The sequence below is a fragment of the Leuciscus leuciscus genome (genome assembly GCF_965113295.1).
Source record: "Leuciscus leuciscus genome assembly, chromosome: 2".
Taxonomy (NCBI): domain Eukaryota; kingdom Metazoa; phylum Chordata; class Actinopteri; order Cypriniformes; family Leuciscidae; genus Leuciscus; species Leuciscus leuciscus.
This window is the reverse complement of record NC_138726.1, coordinates 915745-940393: the sequence shown is the minus strand read 5'-3', so window position 1 is coordinate 940393 and position 24649 is coordinate 915745. Positions and strand designations below refer to the sequence as shown.

General features: G+C 40.3%; 1 protein-coding gene across 1 annotated transcript; it reads left to right on the top strand.

The window, feature by feature from the left end:
- The first annotated feature begins 2025 nt into the window (after positions 1-2025).
- On the top strand, positions 2026-19722 carry LOC309491810 (uncharacterized protein). Its single transcript, XM_082160892.1, has 4 exons — positions 2026-2196; positions 4804-5486; positions 11997-12147; positions 12484-19722. Exons 2-4 carry the CDS (start codon positions 4821-4823, stop codon positions 17268-17270), a joined length of 5604 nt encoding a protein of 1867 aa, XP_082017018.1. The 5' UTR covers positions 2026-2196; positions 4804-4820; the 3' UTR covers positions 17271-19722.
- The last annotated feature ends 4927 nt before the right edge of the window (positions 19723-24649 follow it).

Below are 24649 nucleotides of genomic sequence, written 5' to 3'. Positions count from 1 at the left end.
TGAGGGTGGAAAGCACGGTAATTCGAAAATACTACAGGTTTTCTACTAATACAAAGCTTAATGCTAAATCCTGAAGTATCCCTTTAATGACATGAGCAGAGAAAAGTGATCAAACTTTACAATCCCTGTGAAACTGGAATCCACAAGGGTTTGATGTAAGACAAAGCAATCGGTTACGAGATAAAGCATTTATTCTTCCGCTTTTAAAGAACCCGTTAAAGAAAAATCAACATTTTTAAATACGCAGTTTTGTTTTTATTCAACCCCAAATGTTCTGCCGTGAGAGTGTCAGAAAGATCGTGTAACACAGCAAGGCTTCATGTTATCCATGCATGTACATTTGTGGGTCCACAGACATATCAAACAAATTCTATGTTTATCCCAAACATGTCTTGGATGTTTTCCCAGTATAAGCAATGCTCGCTCAGGGATCTGAAGCCGGCGCCTGGAAAACTGCAAAGGGTTAAATATAGACACACACATTCCAGAAGAATATCTCAGCATACATGATGAGAGAAGCACAGGACATCTCTCACAGCAGATCCTCGTGTGTGTTTACTGGAGGGATTGTTGTGACTCCTTTACACACTTTCTAATCTCCTCACGAGTTCTCAGCTGGTCTGGACATCATCATATGTTCACACATAGAACGAGCTCATTAGCTCAGCAGTGTTTTGCATGTTTGGTAAGTTCTGTTATCAAATATATACGTCATAAAACACATTTCTTTTGTTTTGTAACTGCGTGTTAACTCTTTACTCGCCATTGACAGAATGTTTCATCTTGTCGTGTTTCTTCTGTTATACGGCAGGGGGCGCTGTTACACATCTTCTGAAAGAGAACAGAATCTCCTGATCAAAACACACGTGGAGAAGACGCAGAAAAGAGGAATCTAATATGTAAGCAGATGCATGTGTAAAATGATGCGATAATCAACATTAAACAGCATATAAATCAACGTTACTGCATGAAATGTTGACCCATGAAGGGTTAACGACTGTGAACCTGTTGATGAACTCGATCTACTCCGAATATACTAATATGATCCAGATTTAATCTTTGATTTTCTCAGCTTTTTGCACAATAATTTTTTTTTTTATTAAACTTTCCCACATTCAAGAGTTGATTAAAAAAGAATGCATGAACATATATTTTTTCTTTGTTTGTTTAAAAGCAGAGGGTCTGTTCATGTTCAGATATTCATACAAGAAAATATTCTGGGGGCCATGAAACTTTTGTGAAAATGGTCAAATACGCTAAAGTTGGCAACTTTAAATAAAAAAAATTTAAATAAAAATAAAAAACGCTGGCGGGGAAAGAGTTAAAATAATAGTGTGAATGATAAGTGAACCAGGGCTAAAAATATCATTTTCTTTTTTGTTCCAGAGCAAAAGAACCAGGAGAACCGAACTAACACATGCAGATGATGGAAGAACATGCCATGTTTTATACTGATTTAATCATGTTTACTGATGAATTAATGGGGGAAACGTTTTAATTGACTTGCATGTCCTCGTTTATCATCATGAAATTGTAATGGGTTACAGTTTATGAAAATAAATACATTTGATATTATAGTATAATGCTTTCACTGTCTATGAAGTTATAGTTTTTTTATGTAGAGATAAATACAGAATTTGATTATTTTTGACAGTCATATTACAGTAAGAGTCATCATACATAAGTTATATAAGTGTTTACACTAATATTGTGGACTTAAGAACATTTGTTTATTCACCTCGTCCGTTTGTTACAGTTAGAGTAAAGAATACTAAATAATATTTGAAAGGCCATTTAGCAGCTGAGTTTTCAAACTTACCGTGTTATTTCTTGTGTTGATAAGATATTGCTATAGATCAGTGAGGTCTTTACTCTTACACAAGTGAAGGTGTGTTCGGGTGATGTGCTTAAACTAGCGTGTTCATCTCACACACACACACACACACACACACACACACACACACACACACACACACACACACACACACACACACACACACACACACACACACACACACACACACACACACACCAGCCCTGGTTGCTGAGATTACAAGCGAGAAAAGATTAAGCAAATGAAGTCTGAAGCAGTGGCCCAGAATAACTCTATCTCCATCAGGGCTCTTCTGTTCGGCGTATGGCATCGCTTGTGCGAGACAAGATGTTCACGTTAACTCGCTCAAAATGAGGAACACAGTGAGTATTTTACAACCTCTACGACTGTACATGTAATGCTGTGTGTTTTAGACTCGTGAAGTGTTTTCTGGAGCTGTTTTGTCGTCACCGGGTAAATCTGCCACCCTTAAATCTGCATTCAGAGTATTAAGGGACATTAGTCTAGAAATGTTTTGCTTTCTAAGCGTAAAAAAAAAGAAAGAAAAAGCCGATACCGTTTCCTTACAGTAACTTAATGAGAGAATGTTCATAGATTCAATCCTTCTGAGTATCAAAATTTATATTGGATTTTTTTCCCCCAATGAATATATCTTAATATAGTTTACCTTTTAAAGAAAGCCTTTTCCACATAAATTCAACAGACGTTTTGTGTAAGATTGTTGTTTACTGTTTATAATATAGTGATTATAATGATGTAGTGGTATTAAGTCGATAAACGGGCTGATTATTTGAGTGTGTCTCTGACTGGCACAGTTCCTAGTGATGGTTTAATCCAGACCTGTTGAACAGTAAACAACACCTGGCATTAAATGTGATGTACAGTCTCTGATCTGCTGTGCAGATCCACAAAAACAGGCTTGAACAACTCAAGTTATAGCTTTATGGTGATTTAAAGAAAATGCAATCACAAAGCTTATTTGTAACGTGGTTGAAAACATAATCCAAAATTATCTCCAGTAATGTCCAATATTGTAAAAAATCTGCTCAAAATATATGTTGTGTTTGGAAGCTGTAGCAATTAAAGACATAAAATACACTTCCAACTAAGGATCACTGGAAAAACGAACCTCTACCTAAATTTTTCGCAAAAAAAAACAAACAAAAAAAAACAAACACCACCAATACATGCAAATCATTGCAGTTTCCATCTGAAATTAACAATAGAGACAGTAATACAGCAAGCACTGAATTGTAAGGGCAGATTATTGATTAACTCTTTCCCCGCCATTGATGGATATTTCTGTGTTTTCACTGTTATACGGTAGGGGGCGCTATTACACATCTTCTGAAAGAGAACTGAATCTCCTGATCAAAACACATGTGAAGAAGATGCAGAAACACGCAATATCACATGTAAGCAGATGCATATGAAAAATAACGCAATCATCAGTTTTAAACGACATATAAATCAAAACCGCGTAATTTTACTGAATGAAATGTCGACCCAGGAAGGGTTAACGACTGTACAAGCGTTAGGGGTGTTGATGGACTCGATCTCCTCCATCTGTCTTTTGATCATCGTTCTGAATCTGATCTGGACGTAGTCTTTGCCAAAAACGCTTTTTCTCAGCTCTTTGCTGAATGTTGCTTTTTTTTTATGAAACTTGCCCACATTCAAGTGTTGATAAAAAAGAATGCATGAACGCAGAGGATCTGTTCTTTCTTTTGATATATAATGCATGTTTAGACATTCATACAACAAAATATTCTGGCCATGAAACCTTTGTGAAAATGATCAAAAACGCTGACGGTGGCTGGCAACTTTTTTTTTTTTTTTTTTACGCTGGTGGGGAAAGAGTTAATAAAGACTTCTTTTCACGTGGTCCCTTGCAAAATACTGTTTTATGATCTCAAAACACTTTTACCATAGTGCATGATTTGTAAACCTATACATTTTGAGGTTTGCATCACATAACCAGCTCTATTTGTTTGTCTTTTCTGGTGTAGTAAACTTGCAGCAGTGCAGTCGTGATGTGAAGCGCTCGGGTACGAGTGATGGTTCTAAAATGGCATGTTGCTTCAGAAAATGGGTTTTTATCCCACGTTTGTTTTTGTTAACACTATCGGGTTTAGTGTTTAGGGTTTCGTGTAAGTGGTGCGTTATTTAAGCATTAACCTTTAAGCACTACTCAATACAGAACTGTCGTGATACGTACAACAACCTACGTAATAAAACATTCCCAGATACATCTTCAGATAAAACAGATCACACTTTTAGTGTCACCCACTGGACATTTCACTTTGACAATGTCACAAAACGTAATATAATTTTGCAGAAATGCCACTACAGGTATGTTTTTCTCAATGAGTCTGGATTATACATTTTCCTCCAACTGGTGTCTATAATATTAAAGTCCTCCTGTAGTCAATAATTTTATCCATTTAAACTCATCTTTGATCACCGAAATGACTTGAAATTTTGAAATCCTTGAAAAAAATGTCTTCTTGCCTTAAAATATCTTGAATGTAACTCGACACCCTTGCCTCATTTAGTATTCGTGGTTCTATGAATATGCAAATGAGACCCGCCTCCACTCACTCACTCAGCTCAGAGAACCACTCGTTGATGATCACACGTTGATCTGATTGGTTACAAGGTAGTTTGTGACGTCAGAAACACCAGTGATTTCAAAGCGTGTGTTTGAGACTGTCTTTGGTTCACTGCAGTTTTAAGGAGAAAATACTCAGCAATGGTGTCGACTTATGAACTTACACATGGTTTGTCTTAAAGCAGATTAAAAACACCACATAGACACATAAACAACATTAAACGCTGGATTTTCACCACAGGGGCAATGCTTTGACTTGGTCAAAAGCATGATTGCATGGTTTGTTACTATTTAAGTGGCCATAATCATTCTAAATGTTTGAGTTCTTTGAGTTAATTTCATGCATTCCTTCATGTAGGATGCGGTTGAATCGTGATGATGATGATGATGAGTGAAGCTCCGGTTGTGAGGAAGGCTATTCCACCGGCTCATTCCACCGCTAGTGGTCACACTCAGATGACCTCTCGACAGCCATACATCACGGAGAAGACCTCCTCTAAACGCGTGTGCTTTTACAAAAGCGGAGACTCCCAGTTCAGTGGTCTACCTGTGATCATCAACAACCGCACCTTTAAAACCTTCGAGTCTCTCTTGGACAGCTTATCGAAGCGTGTGCCTCTACCGTTTGGAGTTCGCACCATCACAACTCCTCGAGGTCATACGTCGGTTCGGTCCCTTGAACAGTTGCATCATGGCCACTCCTACATTTGTTCTGATCGCAGAACCGTCAAACCCATCGACCTGGAGCGCGCACGCCGGAAGCCGCCGCCCTGGTACCACGCTCGACCCATTAGTGCCCGGCGATTAGCTTGGTACACGCACAGCCCTACTCAACACGGAGTCTACAGTGCGAGAAGGAACGAGAGGGTCCTGCTGCATACGCCAAAACAGCTGACGCTTTTCCGTAACGGAGAGCCAGAAGTGAAACACACGCTGACGCTGCAGAGGAGGACGACATACTCATTCGAAGCACTCTTAGATCACATGTCAGAGGTCATGCACTTCCCTGTACTCAAGTTACACACACCTGAAGGAAGACGGGTAAGGATTTTGCCACCAGATTGCATTAATTTTTAGTTGCAATATTTTATTTTTCATTCAGTTCGGTAACACTTTACAATAAGGTTTGTTAGTTAACATGAACTAATAATGAACTGCATTTATACAGCATTTATTAATCTTTGTTAATGTTAATTTCAACATTTACTAATACTTTATTAAAATCTTGTTAACATTAGTTAATGCAATGTGAACTAACATTAACAATGAACAGCTGTATTTTTATTAACTAACATTAACAAAGATTTATAAATACAGTAACAAATGGATTGCTCATGTTTAGTTCATTTTAGATAATACATTGATTAATCCCCCCCATTGAACTGCCACCTTATCGTGGTGGAGGGGTTTGAGTACCCGAACGATCCAGGGAGCTGTGTTGTCCGGGGCTATATGCCCCTGGTAGGGTCTCCCAAGGCAAACAGGTCCTAGGTGACGGGTCAGACTAAGAGCGGTTCATAAGCCCATTATGAAGCAAATAAAAACAAGGACCGAGACGTCGCCCGGAATGGCGCAGCTGGGGCCTCACCCTGCAGCCAGACCCGGGGTTGGGGTTCGCATGCGAGCGCCTGGTGGCCGGGCCTCCGCCCGTGGGGCCGCCTTCCCGTGGGCTCACCACCTGCAGTAGGGACCATAGAGGGCCGGTGCATAGTGGATCGGGTGGCAGCCGAAGGCGGGGGACACGGAAACTGGCTTTAGGGACGTGGAACGTCACCTTGCTGGCGGGGAAGGAGCCTGAGATTGTGCGGGAGGTTGAGAGGTACCGACTAGAGTTAGTCTGGATCACCTCCACGCACAGCTTGGGCTTTGGAACCACACTCCTTGAGAGAGGCTGGACTCTCTACCACTCTGGAGTTGCCCATGGTGAGAGGCGGCGGGCTGGTGTGGGTTTGCTTATAGCCCCCCAGCTCAGCCGCCATGTGTTGGAGTTCATCCCGTTCGCTTCCCTATACCTTCGGGTTGGGGATAGGTCTCTCACTGTCGTGTGCGCCTACAGGCCGAACGGCAGTGCAGAGTACCCGCCCCTCTTGGAGTCTCTGGGAGGGGTGCTGGAAAGTGCTCCAACTGGGGACTCCATCGTTCTACTGGGGGACTTCAACGCCCACGTGGGCAGCGACAGTGACACCTGGAGGGGCGTGATGGGGAGGAATGGCCCCCCTGATCTGAACCCGAGCGGTGTTCTGTTATTGGACTTCTGTGCTAGTTACAGCTTGTCCATAACGAACACCATGTTCAAGCATAAGAGTGTCCATCAGTGCACGTGGCACCAGGACACCCTAGGCCGGAGGTCGATGATCGACTTTGTGGTCGTGTCATCCGACCTCTGGCCGTATGTCTTGGACACTCAGGTAAAGAGAGGGGCGGAGCTGTCAACTGATCACCACCTGGTGCTGAGTTGGACCCGATGGCGGGGGAGGAAGCTGGACAGACTCGGCAGACCCAAACGTACTGTGAGGGTCTGTTGGGAACGTTTGGCCGAGTCCCCTGTCAAAGAGTTCTTCAACTCCCACCTCCGGTGGTGCTTCGACCGGATCCCGAGGGAGTCTGGAGATACTGAGTCCGAGTGGACCATATTCTCCACCTCCATTGTCGACGCGGCTACTCGGAGCTGTGGCTGTAAGGTCTCCGGTGCCTGTCGAGGCGGCAATCCCCGAACCCGGTGGTGGACTCGTCCATCAACCAAGCTGAAGTCACAGAGGTAGTCAAGAAGCTCATCGGTGGCAAGGCACCGGGGGTGGATGAGATCCGCCCTGAGGACCTCAAGTCTCTGGAGGTTGTGGGGCTGTCTTGGCTGACACACCTCTGCAACATAGAGTGTCGGTCGGGGACAGTACCTCTGAGCTGGCAGACCAGGGTGGTGGTCCCTCTTTTTAAGAAGGGGGACCGGAGGGTGTGTTCCAACTACAGGAGGATCACACTTCTCAGCCTCCCCGGGAAAGTCTATTCCATGGTCCTGGAGAGGAGAATTTGGCCGATAGTAGAACCTTGGATTCAGGAGGAACAGTGCGGTTTTCGTCCCGGGCGTGGAACACTGAACCAGCTCAATTCCCTCTCCAGGGTGCTGGAGGGTTCATGGGAGTTTGCCCAACCAATCCACATGTGCTTTGTGGATTTGGAGAAGGCATTCGACTGTTCATAATTTTTTATGGACAGAATTTCTAGGCGCAGCCAGGGGCCGGAGGTTGTCTGGTTTGGGCACCACATGATTTCGTCTTTGCTTTTTGCGGATGATGTTGTCATGTTGGCCCCATCAGACGGACCTTCAGCATACACTGGGAGGGTTTTCAAAGGCTATAACGATATGCGATATGAAACCGAAACCACGACACTCAGAACCTGTGTCGCGGTGTGAGAAGGCAGAATCGCGACACACCCCTTCCAACTCCCAGAGTTATCCTTCCCATCCAGATCCAATGCTACCACATCTTTAAATTACTATTAGTATTATTTGAAGATAAAATTATAAAATACATAGACCTACACCACAAAACTAGTTGAGGATAAATTCTTTACAATTGGGCAATTCCAGCATTATGGACGTGACATTTGCAGTCAAAACTTGAAATATAAATTCTCAGAAAATGCATTTAATACCAATATATTGAAACGTCTGTTTATATATCCATACTCCCTTAATAAAGGAGTCCAGACATTAGAAAAAGATCAGTCTACACATGCGTTTTATATTTAATATGAGGGAAATACACGTGTTATGAACGTGACAAAAAATCTTTAACTTTTAGGTGGCAAAATATTTTTTTTAGTAATTCTGTGAATTACACTGCACAAACCAAAAGTAATACTTCCCACCGGATAAAGAAGGGTCATTTTTATTTATTTTTTTGTGTTCGCATTTATGAGGAAAAAAACAATGTTACGGACGTGACCACTCTGAAAGCGGCACTAAAAGACTCCTTTAAAACTTTCACAGAGATCTCAAACAGAAAGCACAAAGTCTTTCTTTAAAGTGAATTTCATTTTGTATTAATTGTATCTTAATTTTAATCAATGTTTCATCAATTAATTGATTCATCAACTAAATATAGCAGACAATAGACAATCACGACACAAAGGCGCCGGCGCGTGAACTGGAGCTCGTCTCATAAATGAACCAAAACTCAGCGTATAAGGTAGCCTACTTGCCTCACAGACCTGAGAAATATATCTATAGAAAGCTTGAAATGTCTAATTTTAAACAGAACAGTTCAAAACGAAAGAAAACAGACTGCTCTCTGCTTATGTAATCCGTATGAAATGTGCATTTCTCTCTGGCGCGTTCACTACTGCAAAGATCGCGAGTCAGCATCGTCAACTTCATCTTTGAAGCTGACACTGACACAGAAAACACTTGTTTATTAATAAACAATTAAAATGTATCCTTGCTATATTTGACATATTCATAATCATTACTTTTGCCGGTTCTTTGTGACAGCTTTTAGGGGCTTTATTGGCAGCGGTTGAGTACTCTGCTAAGACTGCTGCCCCCGCAACCCGGCCCCGTATAAGTGGAAGAAGATGGATGGATGAATGGATGGACATTTATTAATGCTAACTAATGAACCTTATTGTAAAGTGTTAACTTCAGTTCTTTAAATCTATTATTTAAATTGGGTTTTCTATTTCGATTAGTTTACTTCAGAATTCAAATTTCCTGATAATTTACTCTCCCCCACGTCATCCAAGATGTTCATTTCTTTCTTTCTTCAGTGGAAAAGAAGTGAAGGTTTTTGAGGAAAACATTCCAGGATGTTTCTCCATATAGTGACTTCAATGGGGTCCAAAGGGTTGAAGGTCCAAATGTGAGTTTCAGTGCAGCTTCAAAGTCTCGACACGATCCAGCCGAGGAATAAGAGTCTCATCTAGACAAACCATCAGCCATTTCATAACAAAATAAACATTTATATATTTTTTAACCACAAATGCTCATCTTGCACTAGCTGTGATGCGCCACGCATTACATAATCATGTTGAAAGGTCACGCGTGACGTAGGCGGAAGAACAGACCCAGTGTTTACAAGTGAACGTGCAAAGACTAAGTCAAATGCCATTTACAAATATATGTAAAAAAATAAAAGGTTAAACGATGTCGGAAAATTTTAAAGTTGAAGTTCATGAACTTATGAAGAAAATGAGTATTTTGCCCTTCCCTACATTACCTGACCTATCCAACCTGATTACATAATGTGTGAAGTCGTGGATGTGCAAGACGAGCATTTGTAGTTAAAAAGTATATTTTATAAATTTTTTAGAAAATGACGATGGTTTGGCTAGATAAGACCCTTATATCTAGGCTGGGATCGTGTAGAGCCTTTAAAGCTGAAATTTGGACCTTCAACCTGTTGGACCCCATTGAAGTCCACTAGATTTAATAATAGTTATCTTAATTTCTTTTCGACTGAAGAAAGTAAGTCATGAACATCTTGGATGACGTGGGGAGAGTAAATTATCAGGAAATTTTAATTCTGAAGTGAACTAATCCTTTAATTTGGTCCGACCTGAAAGGATTAAATGTGTTTGTTTAGTTTTTTTGCACCACTACAGGCATCAAACGGAACTCCAAAAATAAAGTTTCTCGATAGGTTTCGCAAACACCCCTACCCTTTATTCTCATTAACTTACATTATTACTGTGCCACAATTTAAATGTAAAACAGGACACGACACCAAGCTACAAAAATACATGCACGCTTTTTTTGACACATCGAAACAAAAAGAAACTATGACTCTATTTTCAGAGTGTTTTATTTGATTAGAGTGGTGACCATGTCAGTTGTGGCTCTGGTGCAAGTAAGCTGGCCCAGTCATAAATAGCATTTACAGACGATGAAGACCTGCAGCCCAGTGATGCTAATCCTCTTTACCATTTCATCCTATTATACTCTGCAATCTGGGATAGAACACAGAAGGGAATAAGAGGCATGGCATTTAGACCACCAAACCAGCTTTATTAATAATGCTAACCTTAAGTGTTCTTCAGAGCATGATTGCTACTTCTGGTTATTATTGCAAATACACATTCAATAGAGTAACCTATATATATTCTCAACACTTGGGCAGGACCCTTTGGGCGGGACTTGTAACATTATTTTTCCACGTGCAGGTACTTTCAATGAGAAACCTTTGGTGTCAGACAGATGAGATGGGAATGGAAAATGTATCGTCATGATGACATTATATATTGGGGTATAATTTTGCCATTATGACATTTATGTTGGGGTGTGATTTTCAATTTTACTTGAAAAGCATATTTTATTTACATTTATTTTATTTACACCATTTAGAAATGTTTGAGCACGTAACCCAACCCCTACACCCTAAACAAACCCATTTGTGTATTAGATAATATAAAACACAGGCTATAACTAGCAGATATATGACTAGTCATAATTTATTCAAAAAGTACAAATATTCCAAGTGTCCAGAGGCCAGATGAGCGATTTGTGTGTGAAACAGACCCAAAAACGATCGCCCTCTCCATCCGGCGTGACGCTCAGATCATGTGCACGTTCAAACGTTAGCTGCGAAGCTTAGCGTTATGTCAGCTCTGATTGTGAAATGCCATTGGCTCTCGTGTCCGATCGTGTGGCGGGTGCCGGTGTTTCGCATGCATTCGGCCAAACATTGTACACTTACATCACTGGTACAGTTCCTTTTGTGCCATGTTAGACTCCACTCTGAAGTAGGAGCTAATTTAGTGCCCTCAAAAAGGCATCATGCAGGGCAAACACCAAAAAGTGTGTATTTACAATAATAGTTATAAGAACTATGATGACGTTTCTGCGGTGTGAAAGCCCCTATAGCTGCCACCTCTACCAGCATGTAACAAGGATGATAAGCACATACTATAACATCTAACCCTGATCAAAACCTAAGAAGCAGATGTTAGCCCTTTATACACATTTTTCTATATAAAATCCAATAAAAACTAGGCCTATATTGAGCTAAAGCCCAAAAGGAAGCCATGCTCCTTGTAGAATGAGCCCTAACACCCATTGGTGATATCAATCCACGGACCTCATAGGTGCACAAAATTGCTTTCACCAACTACTGGAATAGTCTTTTGGTAAAGGCTACACCCTTGTTTCAATCCCCGAAACAAATAACCTGCTGCTCAAACTCATGCCACTGGCTAGTGCCGTCAATGTAAATCTGCAATACACAACATACACATCCTCTCATCCTCGGCCAAGTCTGTACTCATTTTCTCACCCTTATGTCATTCCAAACCTGTACAACTTTCTTTCTTCTGTGGAACATAAAAGAAGATATTTATTTGTCCATACAATGAGTCTAATAATGACATCGGACCCCACTGGCTTTTATTAAAGCCACACTCTGCTTGAATTTGACTTTGTTAATAACTCCTAAATTTAATAAATGACCTAATCCAACAATTATGAAGTGCACTGTATTCTATACTGACTACTAACTACACTTATATTTTATCTCCGCTTTGTTGACAAATGATTAAGATGTTTTCACATTATCATAGGTGGACGGGCTTCCTGCATTGATCTTATGCTCTGGGGTATTGGTGGCTGCTGGCCGAGAACCCTTCAAAAAAAGCAACTATGATGTCCAGAAGTCATCTCCACCAAAGTGGCTACCGGCTAAAAAACTGGTTCGGCAGCGTCCAATAACCAGTAAGTTTATTCATTTTACTTTTATTCCAGTACAGAGCTCAACTGCTATAATAATGAGAAAGAAACTTTGCAGATATTCAATACTTTAAAACATGTGTCTTATGTGTTACACTGCATGTCAAGATAATCTATTACCGAGACTGTCTTGAAGCAAGTGCTGAGGCATTCATATCTACTGTAATACCTACCGTGACCTACTTTCTTCAGTATGGATTATAGCATACATGCTCCATCTCTAATCTGTGTTCCTATTTTTCCTCACTTGCATTGCTTTCCTGGTGTCCTGACTTGATCAAACAACTCTTCATCTGTCAACATATCACCAACTTTCTAAAGGAAAAAAGAAATCCCGCAGCGCCAAATCTCGTCCCTTCTCCCTATCTTCAGAAAGCTACATTGTGAATCAAATACAAAGCAGTTTGCCTGGAAGTATGTGTGATTTTCCAAGCAACCCAAATGGCTCTGTGGAAGCCGCTCCTGGATATCATCTTGAGTCAGTTTCTGAAACAGAAATAATCACCAGTCTGGATGGTGAGAGAGAGGATGACTCATACATGCCCTGTGATGATGACATTGAGAAATCCTTTCGAGTCAATCAAGATGGAAGTATGACCGTTGAAATGAAGGTACGCCTCACTATTAAAGAGGAGGAAACAATACATTGGACCACCACAGTCAGTCGTTCCAATGTGTGCAATCAATTTATAGCAGCCACTCTTCCCTGTCCTGACCTGGATGCTAATTTACCTGATAGCTTACCCACTCAAAATGATCCTGCTACCTTTGAGGTCAGTGAGAGTGAACCCAATGATAGCAGACGGTCCTGCCCTGAGGAAGACTGTAAGGTAAATCAACAGAGTGAGATCAATGGAGGTGCAGCAAGCATGGAATTAGAGCGGCTTTCTTCACCACTTGCTCACAAACAAGGATCCATCGAGAGCATCATAACTGCTAATGATACAGAAATTAATAAGAACTCTTCATACTCTTACATGAAAGATCTAGACAATGGAGAAGTGAAGCAGATCCCTGTTCCCAAGCCTCGATGCACTCTGCCCTCTGATACGAACACTACCACACCGATACAGTCCAGTGACTACAGATCTTCAGAGGTCCTCCAGTACCAGGACTATCAGAAAAAAACAGTGTTACACATCTGTGAAGAGCAGATTTGTCAAGAGAACTTCTCAGGCAATACGCAGCATGGCTATATAGCATCTTCTGACACAGTATCCTCAGATAAAACGTTCCATTACTTTAATGAAGATATGAAATCTGAGACCTTGGCAACTATCAAATGTAAGTCAATTGGGAAAAAAGATAAACCATATGCTTCCACTTACAAAACAAACACCTCCTCAACACAAAGGGCCATGGTGTCAGTAACACCAGTTACTGCATCCTCAGAAGCCTCGGTATCTAGAGGAGTTATTACTGTTGATACAACCACAAAGAGGAAGTCAGTGAGAGTAATAGTGAAAAAGAATCACTTGTTTAGGTCTGCTTATCCAGAAAGAAAGCAGAGAGATAAAAAAGAAGACATCCTAAAAGAAATAAAGAAAATAAGAGCTGAAATATTGAGCCAGAAAGGAGCCATAACACATTTCAAAGCAAAAGCTGTTCAAAAACTTCTGAAAAGGAGAAATAATAGTGGGAATGGACTAAAGCCTCAAACAGAGTGTGTTCAACTGAGTACAGACGACCCAAGCCCACAATGGGTTGAAAAAGAACAAAACAACCTACAAGTGCAAGCTGATAGTTTCACTCTGCCAAAGGAAAACCTGCATAATGCATCACTCAGCAAAGGTACAATGACACAGCAAACATCAGAATATGTTGAACTCTGGCTACAATCTCAACAGATTCCAGCACAGTCCTGTTTAGAAGCTATACCCAAAAATAACACAATGGTAAAAGCATCACTGTTCAATTATCAATCTTCTAAGACAATACAACCATCAACAAAGGACACATTTGATGAGAAAGGAATCCATGTATATTCGCCAAACACCAAGAAGCCAGCACTTTCAGACAAAGAACAAAGTGATCACTTAACCAAAACAAATGGAAATCAACAGATTTCTGAGCTAATAAGTAAGACCTCCTCGTATGACACAGAAAATACTTTGAGGAGACCAGTTAATATCCAAACAAAGCCTCTAACAGAACTGATAGATCTGCAAGCACAAAAATACTATACAGTTAAAATGGCTGTAAGGCCCGATATGAAGCCAGTACTTGATCAGCTTTGCAATTCCATTCAGTCACTTCGTGAGATCACACAACAAAAGCGGTCATTATGTTTGAAAACATCCAAATGTCTGCCAGATTTTTCTTCATCCTTGGCCTCTACGTTTAGCTCTTCCTCCAGGGTACTCCTTGCCTTTCTTTCTATCATGACTTTAAAAGATGGCTTAAGCCATTTAAATACATGTTGTCAGACTGAGGCCAACCTAAGCAGTTCTGGGGCAATTCTCATGCTGCAGTCTCTAAAGGAACTGGCTGTAATAGAGGATGCAGAACATCTAAGGATAAGTCTATCTGACCTCTACAACTCAGCATCTGTTCAGCTGCTTCAGAACTGGAAGGGCTTTCAAGTACTGAGCAATAAAGCAAGAAGTAGCAGTGGGAGTGAGTCCCATCACAGGACAAGTATAGAGGAGGAAGAACATTCAATCCAAGTGCTGATGGAACATCTAGGTGTTCCTGAGAGGGTTCGAGAGGAGCTGGCAGCCCTCAACCATGCAGATGTAGAGTTCATGATTTGCAATCAGATGGAAGACACTGACACAGTAAGTGATTCACTCCCAGAGATGAATATGAATGGTGTTTCAGAGCACCGCTCTAAAGAGCAGATGGTTAGTTTCTCAGAGTTTGTGCTGGAAGATTATGTGAGCATCTATGTTAATTCAGTTATTGATAGAGCTATAAATGCACACCTCACAGCAGGCTCACAGGGAAGACCTGGTATGGACAATCTTGTGATCACTGATAGATACCAACAAGATTTGAGAAATAAAATATTTTCCAACATTAAGAGAACTTTTCAGGGTGATGCAATACCTGACTCAGATATCTGCGAGGATATGTCATCTAGTGAATCTAGCTTTGGGGCAGAAATGTGCCGAGAAATGGGGTTAAAGAGAACAGGATTGCAAGGAATGGAGAGAGTAAGACGCAAGCGACAAGAAGAAGAAGAGACTGTCAAGAAACATCAAGAAAAGGAAGAAAGACAATGGGAAACTGATGAGGGAAGAGGTACATGGGAAGAAAGTAGTTCTGAAGTAGAGAAGACATTATTAAAAACAGAAGAGGTCATAGGAAAAGCGGTAAATGATATTGAAAAAGACATAGACACTGTTGAAGAGGAAGGAACTAAATTATCAGAAGAGTCACTTTTTACCTGTACAGGAAAACTACATTTCTCTGTGAAAGAAAAGGTCTGCCAACAGGAGGAGAACGAGAGTGAGATCTTTCCTATGGAAAGGACTTTCAATGAAGAAGAGAATCTTAGTGTGAAAAGTCCTGTGCCGAAAAATGTAGATGTCTCAAAAGAGAAGATATCAGGACATTGGAACAATGAGATTCAGACCATTCAAACTCAAGATCAGGTACACAATAAAACAGAGAGGACTGAGAGGGATGTTGCATTACCTGAGGTGCAAGGTACTTCTCATTTTGTTCATATTGAATCAAATATAGAAGTGGATGAAATACAACATCAAGACTTGTGTATGGAAAGTGGGACTTATTCAGAAGAGGAACAAGTGATCCTAGAAGCGCCAGAATGCTACACCATCTACCAGGAGGACTTTGAGGAGATGTCTAATGAAGCCACAGAGTGTGAAGAAAATGCAATTCATTTTAAGGAAGAAATAGCAAGCAGTGTTGCAAAGCTTATCTGCAGTCTACAAGACCAGGACAAATCAGTGTGTAAGAGACCTTATAATACAGCACAAACATTTGGCGAACAGCTCTTGAACCACATCAATGAACCGAATCTAGAGTCAGCGGAGATTACCAGAACCACAGATAGGGCATCAATGGATTCAGTCTCATCCTCATTAGCATTCAGCTATGATTCCAAAAACAGTGCTTTGGCAAAAGATTCAGAGGTACACGTTCAGACCAACAAAGTGAAATCCATCAGAGACATGTTTCTTGCTAAGAACACTACAGACACACAGCCGAGACAGACACAGCCGAGAAGCCCAAGTTCTGATTCGGCAGAATACCAATTTGAATCTTCTGACAAAAAAGAACACCAATCCTCAGAGGTATCGAGAGAAGAGGAAGATCCATGCAAGTTGTCCATTGCCAAAGGTTATGTAAAAATGACTATTGAGCGGCTTTATGGACAAGGTTCTAAAGGATCTAGTTCTGATGAGAAGAGGTCTTCTTCAGCCCACAAAGTCAAGAAAAGAGAAGGCCTTAAAGGTACAAATTCCCCCAGGCTGCCCTCAATCAATGAGGCTCACACAAACGCCATACAGGATTTGTCATACTTTAATGCCACAAGCACAAGAGACGGCTTCAATGAGCCAACGCACTGCGTTACTCTGAATGCCAGGGTGGGACCAAATGATGCAGTCTTAATTGATAAGGGTCGCTGGTTATGCTGGGAAAACCAAATGAGTCCAAAATCTTGTCCAGAGAATAAAGACACACCCAAGCATTTAAAGTCAGAGCAGGATTCTGGGAAAGAAGACATTCCATATTCCCTATTTGGCCATTCTGGTATAATACCTGACAAGGATTCGTCTCTCACAGAACAAGGGGAAAATACTGGGTGCCTAGGGAGAACGTTCACCTACTTTCACCTTCCAAATGCCAATGATTCAGAGATACAGCCAGATGAGGAAAAAACGGACACTCCAGAGGGGAAAACAGAGATCAAGGTTAGTCCTTTTACAGAGCCTCCTAAACGTTGGGCTGAACAACACAGCATTGTATCTGTCTTGACACCATCTTCTAACAAGGTGCATCCAATGACAGAAACTACACCTCCAGTAGTTACCCAGCCAACTAAAGGACAAAGCACTGAAGTCACAAGACGCTCTGCAGAACCTGATGTACTGGAGATTGTATATATGTTTTGTGGACAACACTGCCCCATACTCTAAACTTGCTTCAGATTGTGAAATAAATATCATCATTAGTCCTCACCTCGACATTGGCAATGGCCACCAACATGAACTCAAACTGAGAAGAACAAATGCTAGACTGGCTTTGGGCAAGCTTTCAGGTTACTTAAAGAATTTGTCAAACAAAGTTTGGTGGGCAGAACTTTGAAAAAGATGTGAATGAGTGTTTAAGGTGATATTGCAACCAAGTATGCACACTTCGTAGTATTTCAATATAAACATCATTGCTAAATTATGCATACCGTTAATAATTTTTTTTATCTGTGGGTGATCTTACCTTTGCCATGTTTGATTTCTCCATGATTCAAAGATAATGTTCCGAGACAGAATGTTTCTCAATCCCACTAGTCTTGGGCTGGGCATCTCTGGCCCTCGAGATCCACTTTCCTGCAGAGTTTTGCTCCAACCCTGATCAAGCTCACCTGTCTGTGGGTTTCTAGTAACCCTGAAGGTGTGTTTGATTAGGGTTGGAGCCAAACTCTGCAGGACTGTGGATCTCCAGGGCCAGAGATGCCCAGCCCTGGTCTAGTCTGTCTGTCCCTGATGAAAAGCAGTGGCCGCTGTGCTGGCCGTGGATTAGCATTTAGGGAAGGTTGATTCGCACAGAACGAACTACGACGAGCTGAATGGGCGAAGAGACCATTTACAAAGAACGCTTTTTTAAAATTAATTTTTATAAATGCAAGACGCAATGCATTGGAATGGAAAAATGTGCAAGATCTCAAGATGCCTTTTTAAAAGTTTAATTTCTTGGCACACCAATTTTACTCCAGAATGAGACAATTAATGAATAGCATCAACAAGTTTTTATCATGACTCCTCTAGCACATTATGAACACAGATTACGCTCAAAACCCCCTGGGCTAGGGTTAGGGTTAGGGTAACAGCTCTCCAGCCTTCATTCGCATGATGAGCTCTTTCACGAATTGTGCATTCTTGTTTCCTTTTCCATCAACTAGGATGCAAGGAAAGAAAAAGAGGATAGAGAAATCAACGTATTTGTTTATTGAAATATTCATGATGACTTGAGCGTCGCTTTAAGTGTTATCAGCTGCGCTCAAGTGATCTGCCCTTATGTTGTTGAGGTTTGGTTATTTAAGAATTTCATAAGAAATATGAATAAAGCAAGATGCATTGTTGAAATATGGTTTATTTAAAGGTCATATCTAGTGGAAATACAGCATATTTAAATACAGCGACTAAAACATCACAAACATAGCACGTGTCAGGTAAAATTAGGCTAATTTCAATAAATGTACATATTAGGAATACTTTCAGCTGTGTTGTCATGTGCCATGAGTAAGCAATAGAATAGCTAACCCTGTCTAGAGTATCTGTACACTGTATCTGCACTGGGCTCATTTCTTGACATGACACGACAACTGTTTGAGTCTGTCCACACCGGACACAAGGTAAACTCTATAAACTGGTACATTTCTCTTTCTGGACGGGTGCATGATGGTGTTGTATTGTAGAGCGTTGCATCGCCATGCCTTGTTAGCGTTGATGTGTTCAAGACCTTTTTTTAATCTTTGAAGCTCTAAATGCAGCGAACTTCATCTTGCACTCCTGTAACCAACACTGAACGTCTTTTTCAATGTAAGGTATCAGTCATGGTCCCACAGAAGCTAAACACCCTCTGGCTCCACAGTTCATGAATTTTTATGCCCAAAGCATAGAACATTTTCATGTGATTTCTGTTCATCTAACAGTATATGTTGCCTGTGACCACTAAGGGAAAGTTGGAGATATCACATTTATTTTAAACAATTATAAATTTGTGTTTGTAAATTGTATTTATTTATTTATTTATTTGTAAATGCAAGGCTTTTTAGAAATGTCGAGAAAACGGTAGATTTGTACAAACTTGTGTTGTTATTTTGGTAGCCGTTATATCTCATGCACTCTTAAAAAGAAAAAAGTTTTTTCACAGCAAAGCATTAGTAGACTGTTCGGGTTCAGGTTAGTAGAATACGTTGACATGTAGTTGAAAAGTTACTTATACTCAGTAAAATGTCTGAAGTGGACCATCGAAATAAAGTGTCACCACCTTTTTATATATACATATAAACCTATAGTGCAAGGTTTTTCATAAAACCATAGATGCCAATTAAGAACCTTTATTTTCAAAAGTCTATTTATGAAATATGAGTGTGAAGAAGCTCAGTACAGTAAGACTGTGTTGTGTACGGTACAATACGCACAAAAACCTTGTACTGTTTTGTCAAAATGACACTCCTCAATCAATGGCAGCTGATGTGTATTAATACTTTTTAAAACAAAATGTAATCATTTGTTCAGTTAACAATATGTTTATTATGTCCTCTTTTTCATGAACTGGAGATCTTTCTTTCTCTGCCATAGACTGTAAATCCACTCAGTGGCAGCAGAAGTTTCCATAAAAATCTTGACATTAAAAATGTTGAATTATTGATTGAGTCCTGTTTCTTGTCTGGGATTTTTGTTTTGTTCACATCAGTCTAATTTATATCCAGCCATACACGATAACACCAACTAAATGAAATGTGCATAATTATTAATTATTCTTTTAAACAGTTTTTTCTTTATATGCAAGCATTTTAATCAGTGAAGAGGTTATGTGTAATATTCACATGTTTTATTTGAGATTAGACGGCATGACTATTTAAAATAGTCTTGTTGAATTAGAATATCTAACATTTTAAATAAATGTAAATTGGAATTAGTGGGACAGTTAAGCTCCTTCATTATATCCATATGAATGGCTGAGCTTCAATTAAGGAAAATTAGATGAATCTGGTTAATAAAAAAGTAAAAGTTCACTTAATGGTACATTTTTATTTTATTTTATTTTATATGTTTTATGTGGATTAGTGTATCAAACAATATAAAGCAATTCAAAATAATTGGTACACAAACATTTTTCCCACTCTCCCATAAGTGGAACAGGGTGATAAACACTAGTTGGGACAGAATATAAAGTCATTTACAGAGTGACGACACTAAGGTAAGAAACATATATGGAATTTAGTTCCTAATTAAAAGTGTAAAGAAAAGTACATTTTAAATTGTACCTCTTCACCATATCCATATCTCAGGTTATGTCTATGACCGTGGAAGGAAATTCACATTTATTTTGGCGGACATATAGGCCTGTATAATAATATCACGTCATTTTTCAGAAATTGTGAATTCAGGTCTACAATTTATTATGCATTATAGAGATACTTCATATTTAGTGTTATCAGATGATTTGTTACTTGCATTTAATAGATGACAGCTTCAGTTAAATTTCAAAGCTGCATTTACACTGTTTGACCAGCGTGTGTCGCCAAACAGTGAATCATTTTGCCAAGCAGTTTCAGTTCATTCAAGTTTCTAAACTTCGTTTCTCCTGTCAGTGTCACTAAACAGAATTGAAAACAACACACTAAACAACCACAAAATACTCCTGGGGCTCGTTCTTCGTACGTTGCTTATTACATCCGAGATCAAATGACACATCCAAGATGATATCATCGTGCTAATCATGATCTGGCTAACTCGGTTCTTCGAACACACTTGCCGGATATGATTAGTATCGCTGGATTGAGTTATCTGAGATAATTGCGCGTTCATGCGCTGGTTTAAAAGGGGACATGTATCGATAGTAGAAACATTGATCAGCAACGCTGCTATTGGCTGTTCAGCGTGGCCAAAGAGCGCGCTCAGTTTTTCTCCTCAGCAGAGCAAGAACTAATAGTCGAAGTTTATTTGGAATTTTAATGTTTAATTAAAACGCCAGGGAACACCTCAAAGTCTGCAAAAGCCAGGAGAGAGGGCTGGCAAAAAGTAGCAGACAATTTAAATCCGTTAGAAGTGGCCATGTTAGATGTTTTTATCACTTATTAGCCTATATTTTTGTATTTTAATAATTGCATAATTACTTTGTTCATTGTAATGTCAGAGTCGCCACACTAGAACATGGGAACAAATAAAAGTGAAGTACAAAAATATTCTACATAATGGTAATTTTTAGTTAGCCTATATTATAGTCTCTTTTATAAAAGGCACTGTTAAATAAATGGTTGTCTGTTTATAAAAGCAACCAAGAAAAAGGCAAAAAAATCAAAATAATTTTTGCTGCATTAAATTAAGGCTGTATAGTCATTTCAACTGTTCAATCTTGAGTAATGATTAATTGCTCTGACTTGTGAAAGTGAAAACTGATAAACTTATGTTAATGTAAAAATATTTTGCCATGAGTTATTGATCACATGTTTCCCGAGTGTAGTTCATTGTAATGACATTGTGTTTTCCTCTTTTGTGCACTTTTACATAATACACCAACACTTGTATCTGTTCCCAAGAAAGTGGTGGCTGAAATATGTGCAGTAACTGGACATTTTCTAACTTTCCAAAGGAAAGAAAGTATAAGACTGGACAGTGAATAAACCCTCTCAGATAACTGTCATATGGAGGAACTAGCCTACCTGCAAGTGCATACATAACTTTACTTCATTTATACTTGTATGCTTTATGGCTGCAATATAAGTGTCAGGATTCCACATCTACAGAAAGGCCTACAGAAGAGTCTGCACAGACAGAGGAGACATAGGCCTACAGGTGGGCAGTGGATAGACAACTTTTCCTTTTTATTTGTTGCATGAGGCATGTGTCTAATATCTCTTGTTGCAGGCACTTGACCACTGGCTTTTCTTTACAAAGAACAATTGAAATAAAACAAGGAACTAAGTATATTTGTCTTTTATTAAACATTTAATGAAAAGTGTTTTGTTGGCAGTGTTGTGTAATATGGCACATGCTACAATGTCACAGGCCCTGTCAGGTGTGCAACCCTCAGACTTATCAGACACTGAAATCTTCACTTTAGCCAAAGTTCATTTCATTGTGTGCCCTTGTCCTGGCTAGAGCTGCATTGTAACTGGTTTGGGTCAGGGAATGGGGTCATAAACACCTGTCTGCAGGCAGGAACATGTCATAATCACCTATGAAGAAATGCAGTTCTGTTAGGATCAGCAGAAGTGTATGTAATACAGTGAGCTTGATATTTAATTGTGGAACTTTCCTTAACACTTTCAAATAATGTGCATAAATGTGAATCTCTGAAAATTCTTAAGTCATGCACAGATCCTGGCCATTTTGCTTTCACATTTGTGATATGGAAGATTTTAGTCAACTGCCTTTTTTAATTTGATATAATATTACTAATCTGGAATAAGAATCCCAATAGTAACTGGGCTGCACATTTACATTGTGAACCCCCTTTCTGTTCACATAATCCCCTTCATTGAGGCCTTGATGGCAGTCTATGGTCTAGCCTATAGTCTATGGTACCAATCACGCAGGGCCGTGCAGAGACCTCTGGAGGGGCAGGTGCTCAAAGTATAAAAGGGGGCACATGGAACAAGTCTTTAAATAGGGCTGTGCTCAAAATATCAATACAGCAATATATCAATATGGATGATTCTGTATCGATACGGCAGCAAATGCATTGATGCAGTTTTGAAAAAGAAACAGAACAGAAAAGACTAATTTTAAGTTTAAAAGTAAAAAAAAAAAAATGTATGTTGAGGCTATCCTATAAGCCTCGGCATAGATGGCATGGTGTTCTCAACGCGTAGCAGAAAACTCTGAGTCCAAACATTAACTCTCTTTGGGTGGTGTTCCCGTTTATTATGAAGGTAAAAAAAGGGATAATTTACATAAAATGATACTTCACCCAGTGGTGAATATTAAAGTGCTGTCGTGCTGTTGGTAACCTGAGTGCTCACGGCTACGGTAAGAACCGTGTGTTCCTCGCCATCCACACCCTTTCCTCCCTGATTGCAACACCTGTAAATTTATCTACCTCCCAGTGACGTGTCACACATAGTACAACACTCCCACCCAGTGGCTAGAATAATAATAGCAATATTAACCTATCCAGAGAAGGTGAATATATAAATGGCTCCTACACCCCGGCCCTATAATTGTGAATGTTTACTTTAACCACAATTACCCAAATTACCAATTTTAACTAAAGGAGCCATTTGTGCAATGCTAATCTTAAGTAAAATCTTCTTCTCTTGAGCTTAGGACATCTGTAGTCAGATCCTCTAGTCAGGACCTCATCTGTGACACTTCGACTTCCATCAATAGGCAGATCTTTGTTACTGGCCGTTCCAGCTGACCCGTTTTTGTTTTCAGCAGCACTGAGCGAACGAAACCTTTCTTGTCAGGGTATGTCTGCGTAATTTTTCCCATCAGCAAGGACCCTCGTGGAGCGACAGGATCCATTATGACCACAATGTCTCCAACAGAAAAGCTTCTTTTTGGTCTCATCCACTTCTGTCTCTCCTGGAATAGTGGTAAGTATTCCCTCACCCAGCGTTTCCAAAATAGATCAGATAGGAACTGCACCTGCCTCCATCTTCTCTTCAGATACAGGTCATCCTTACAAAAGAGTCCAAGAGGGAGGTGTGGCTTTGACTTTAAGAGCAGGATGTGGTTGGGTGTAAGTGCTTCGAGGTCATTCGCATCATCAGAAGCCTTTGTAATGGGACGACTATTGAGAATGGCTTCGACTTCACAAAGAATGGTCTGAAACCCTTCATCATCCAGTGTTTGGAGTCTGAGCGTGGAAGAAAGGACCTTTTTCACAAGACGAATAAGACGCTCCCAAACCCCTCCATGGTGAGACCCAGCTGGAGGGTTAAAGGACCATGTCAGACCATTCTGCAGTAAGACATGCTGAATCTTCTGTTGGTCTAACTCAGCAATGGCTTCCCTTAACTCCCGCTCAGCTCCTATGAAGTTGGTGCCATTGTCTGATGTCAGGTGTGTCACCTGACCTCTGCGACACATGAAACGGCGAATGGCATTTATGCATGAGTCAGTGTCTAAAGCATAAGCAACTTCGAGATGAACTGCCCTGCTCGCCATGCAGGTAAAGAGAACGCCGTAGCGCTTTGCTCTGCCCCGGCCCTTCTTCACCTCAATTGGCCCAAAGTAGTCGACTCCCACATTTGTGAAAGCAGGTAAGTCTGGCACAATCCTCTCTACTGGTAGGTCAGCCATTTTTTGTTCCCCCGTCTTTCCTTGGAGGCGGCGACAAACTACACACTCAGAGATGACCTTCCTGCAAGCAGAATTGGCATGAGTAATCCAGTATTGCTTCCTGAGAGAAGAGAGCATGTGATTTCTACCTGCGTGACCCAGCCTTTGATGGATATACTTTAAGATGAGTTTGGACACATGCTGCTCTTTAGAAAGAATGACAGGATGTTTTTCAATTTCTGGCATGGCAGCCCTACTAAGCCTTCCTCCCACACGCAGCAATCCATCCTCCAACACTGGGTCCAATTTGTAGAGGTCACTGTTTCTTTTGACAGATCCTC

Coding starts and splice junctions, on each gene's coding strand:
- LOC309491810 (XM_082160892.1), top strand. CDS start 4,821: ATGATGATGATGATGAGTGAAGCTCCGGTTGTGAGGAAGGCTATTCCA. Junction 5,487..11,996: donor ACACACCTGAAGGAAGACGG/GTAAGGATTTTG, acceptor ACATTATCATAG/GTGGACGGGCTTCCTGCATT. Junction 12,148..12,483: donor TCGGCAGCGTCCAATAACCA/GTAAGTTTATTC, acceptor AACTTTCTAAAG/GAAAAAAGAAATCCCGCAGC.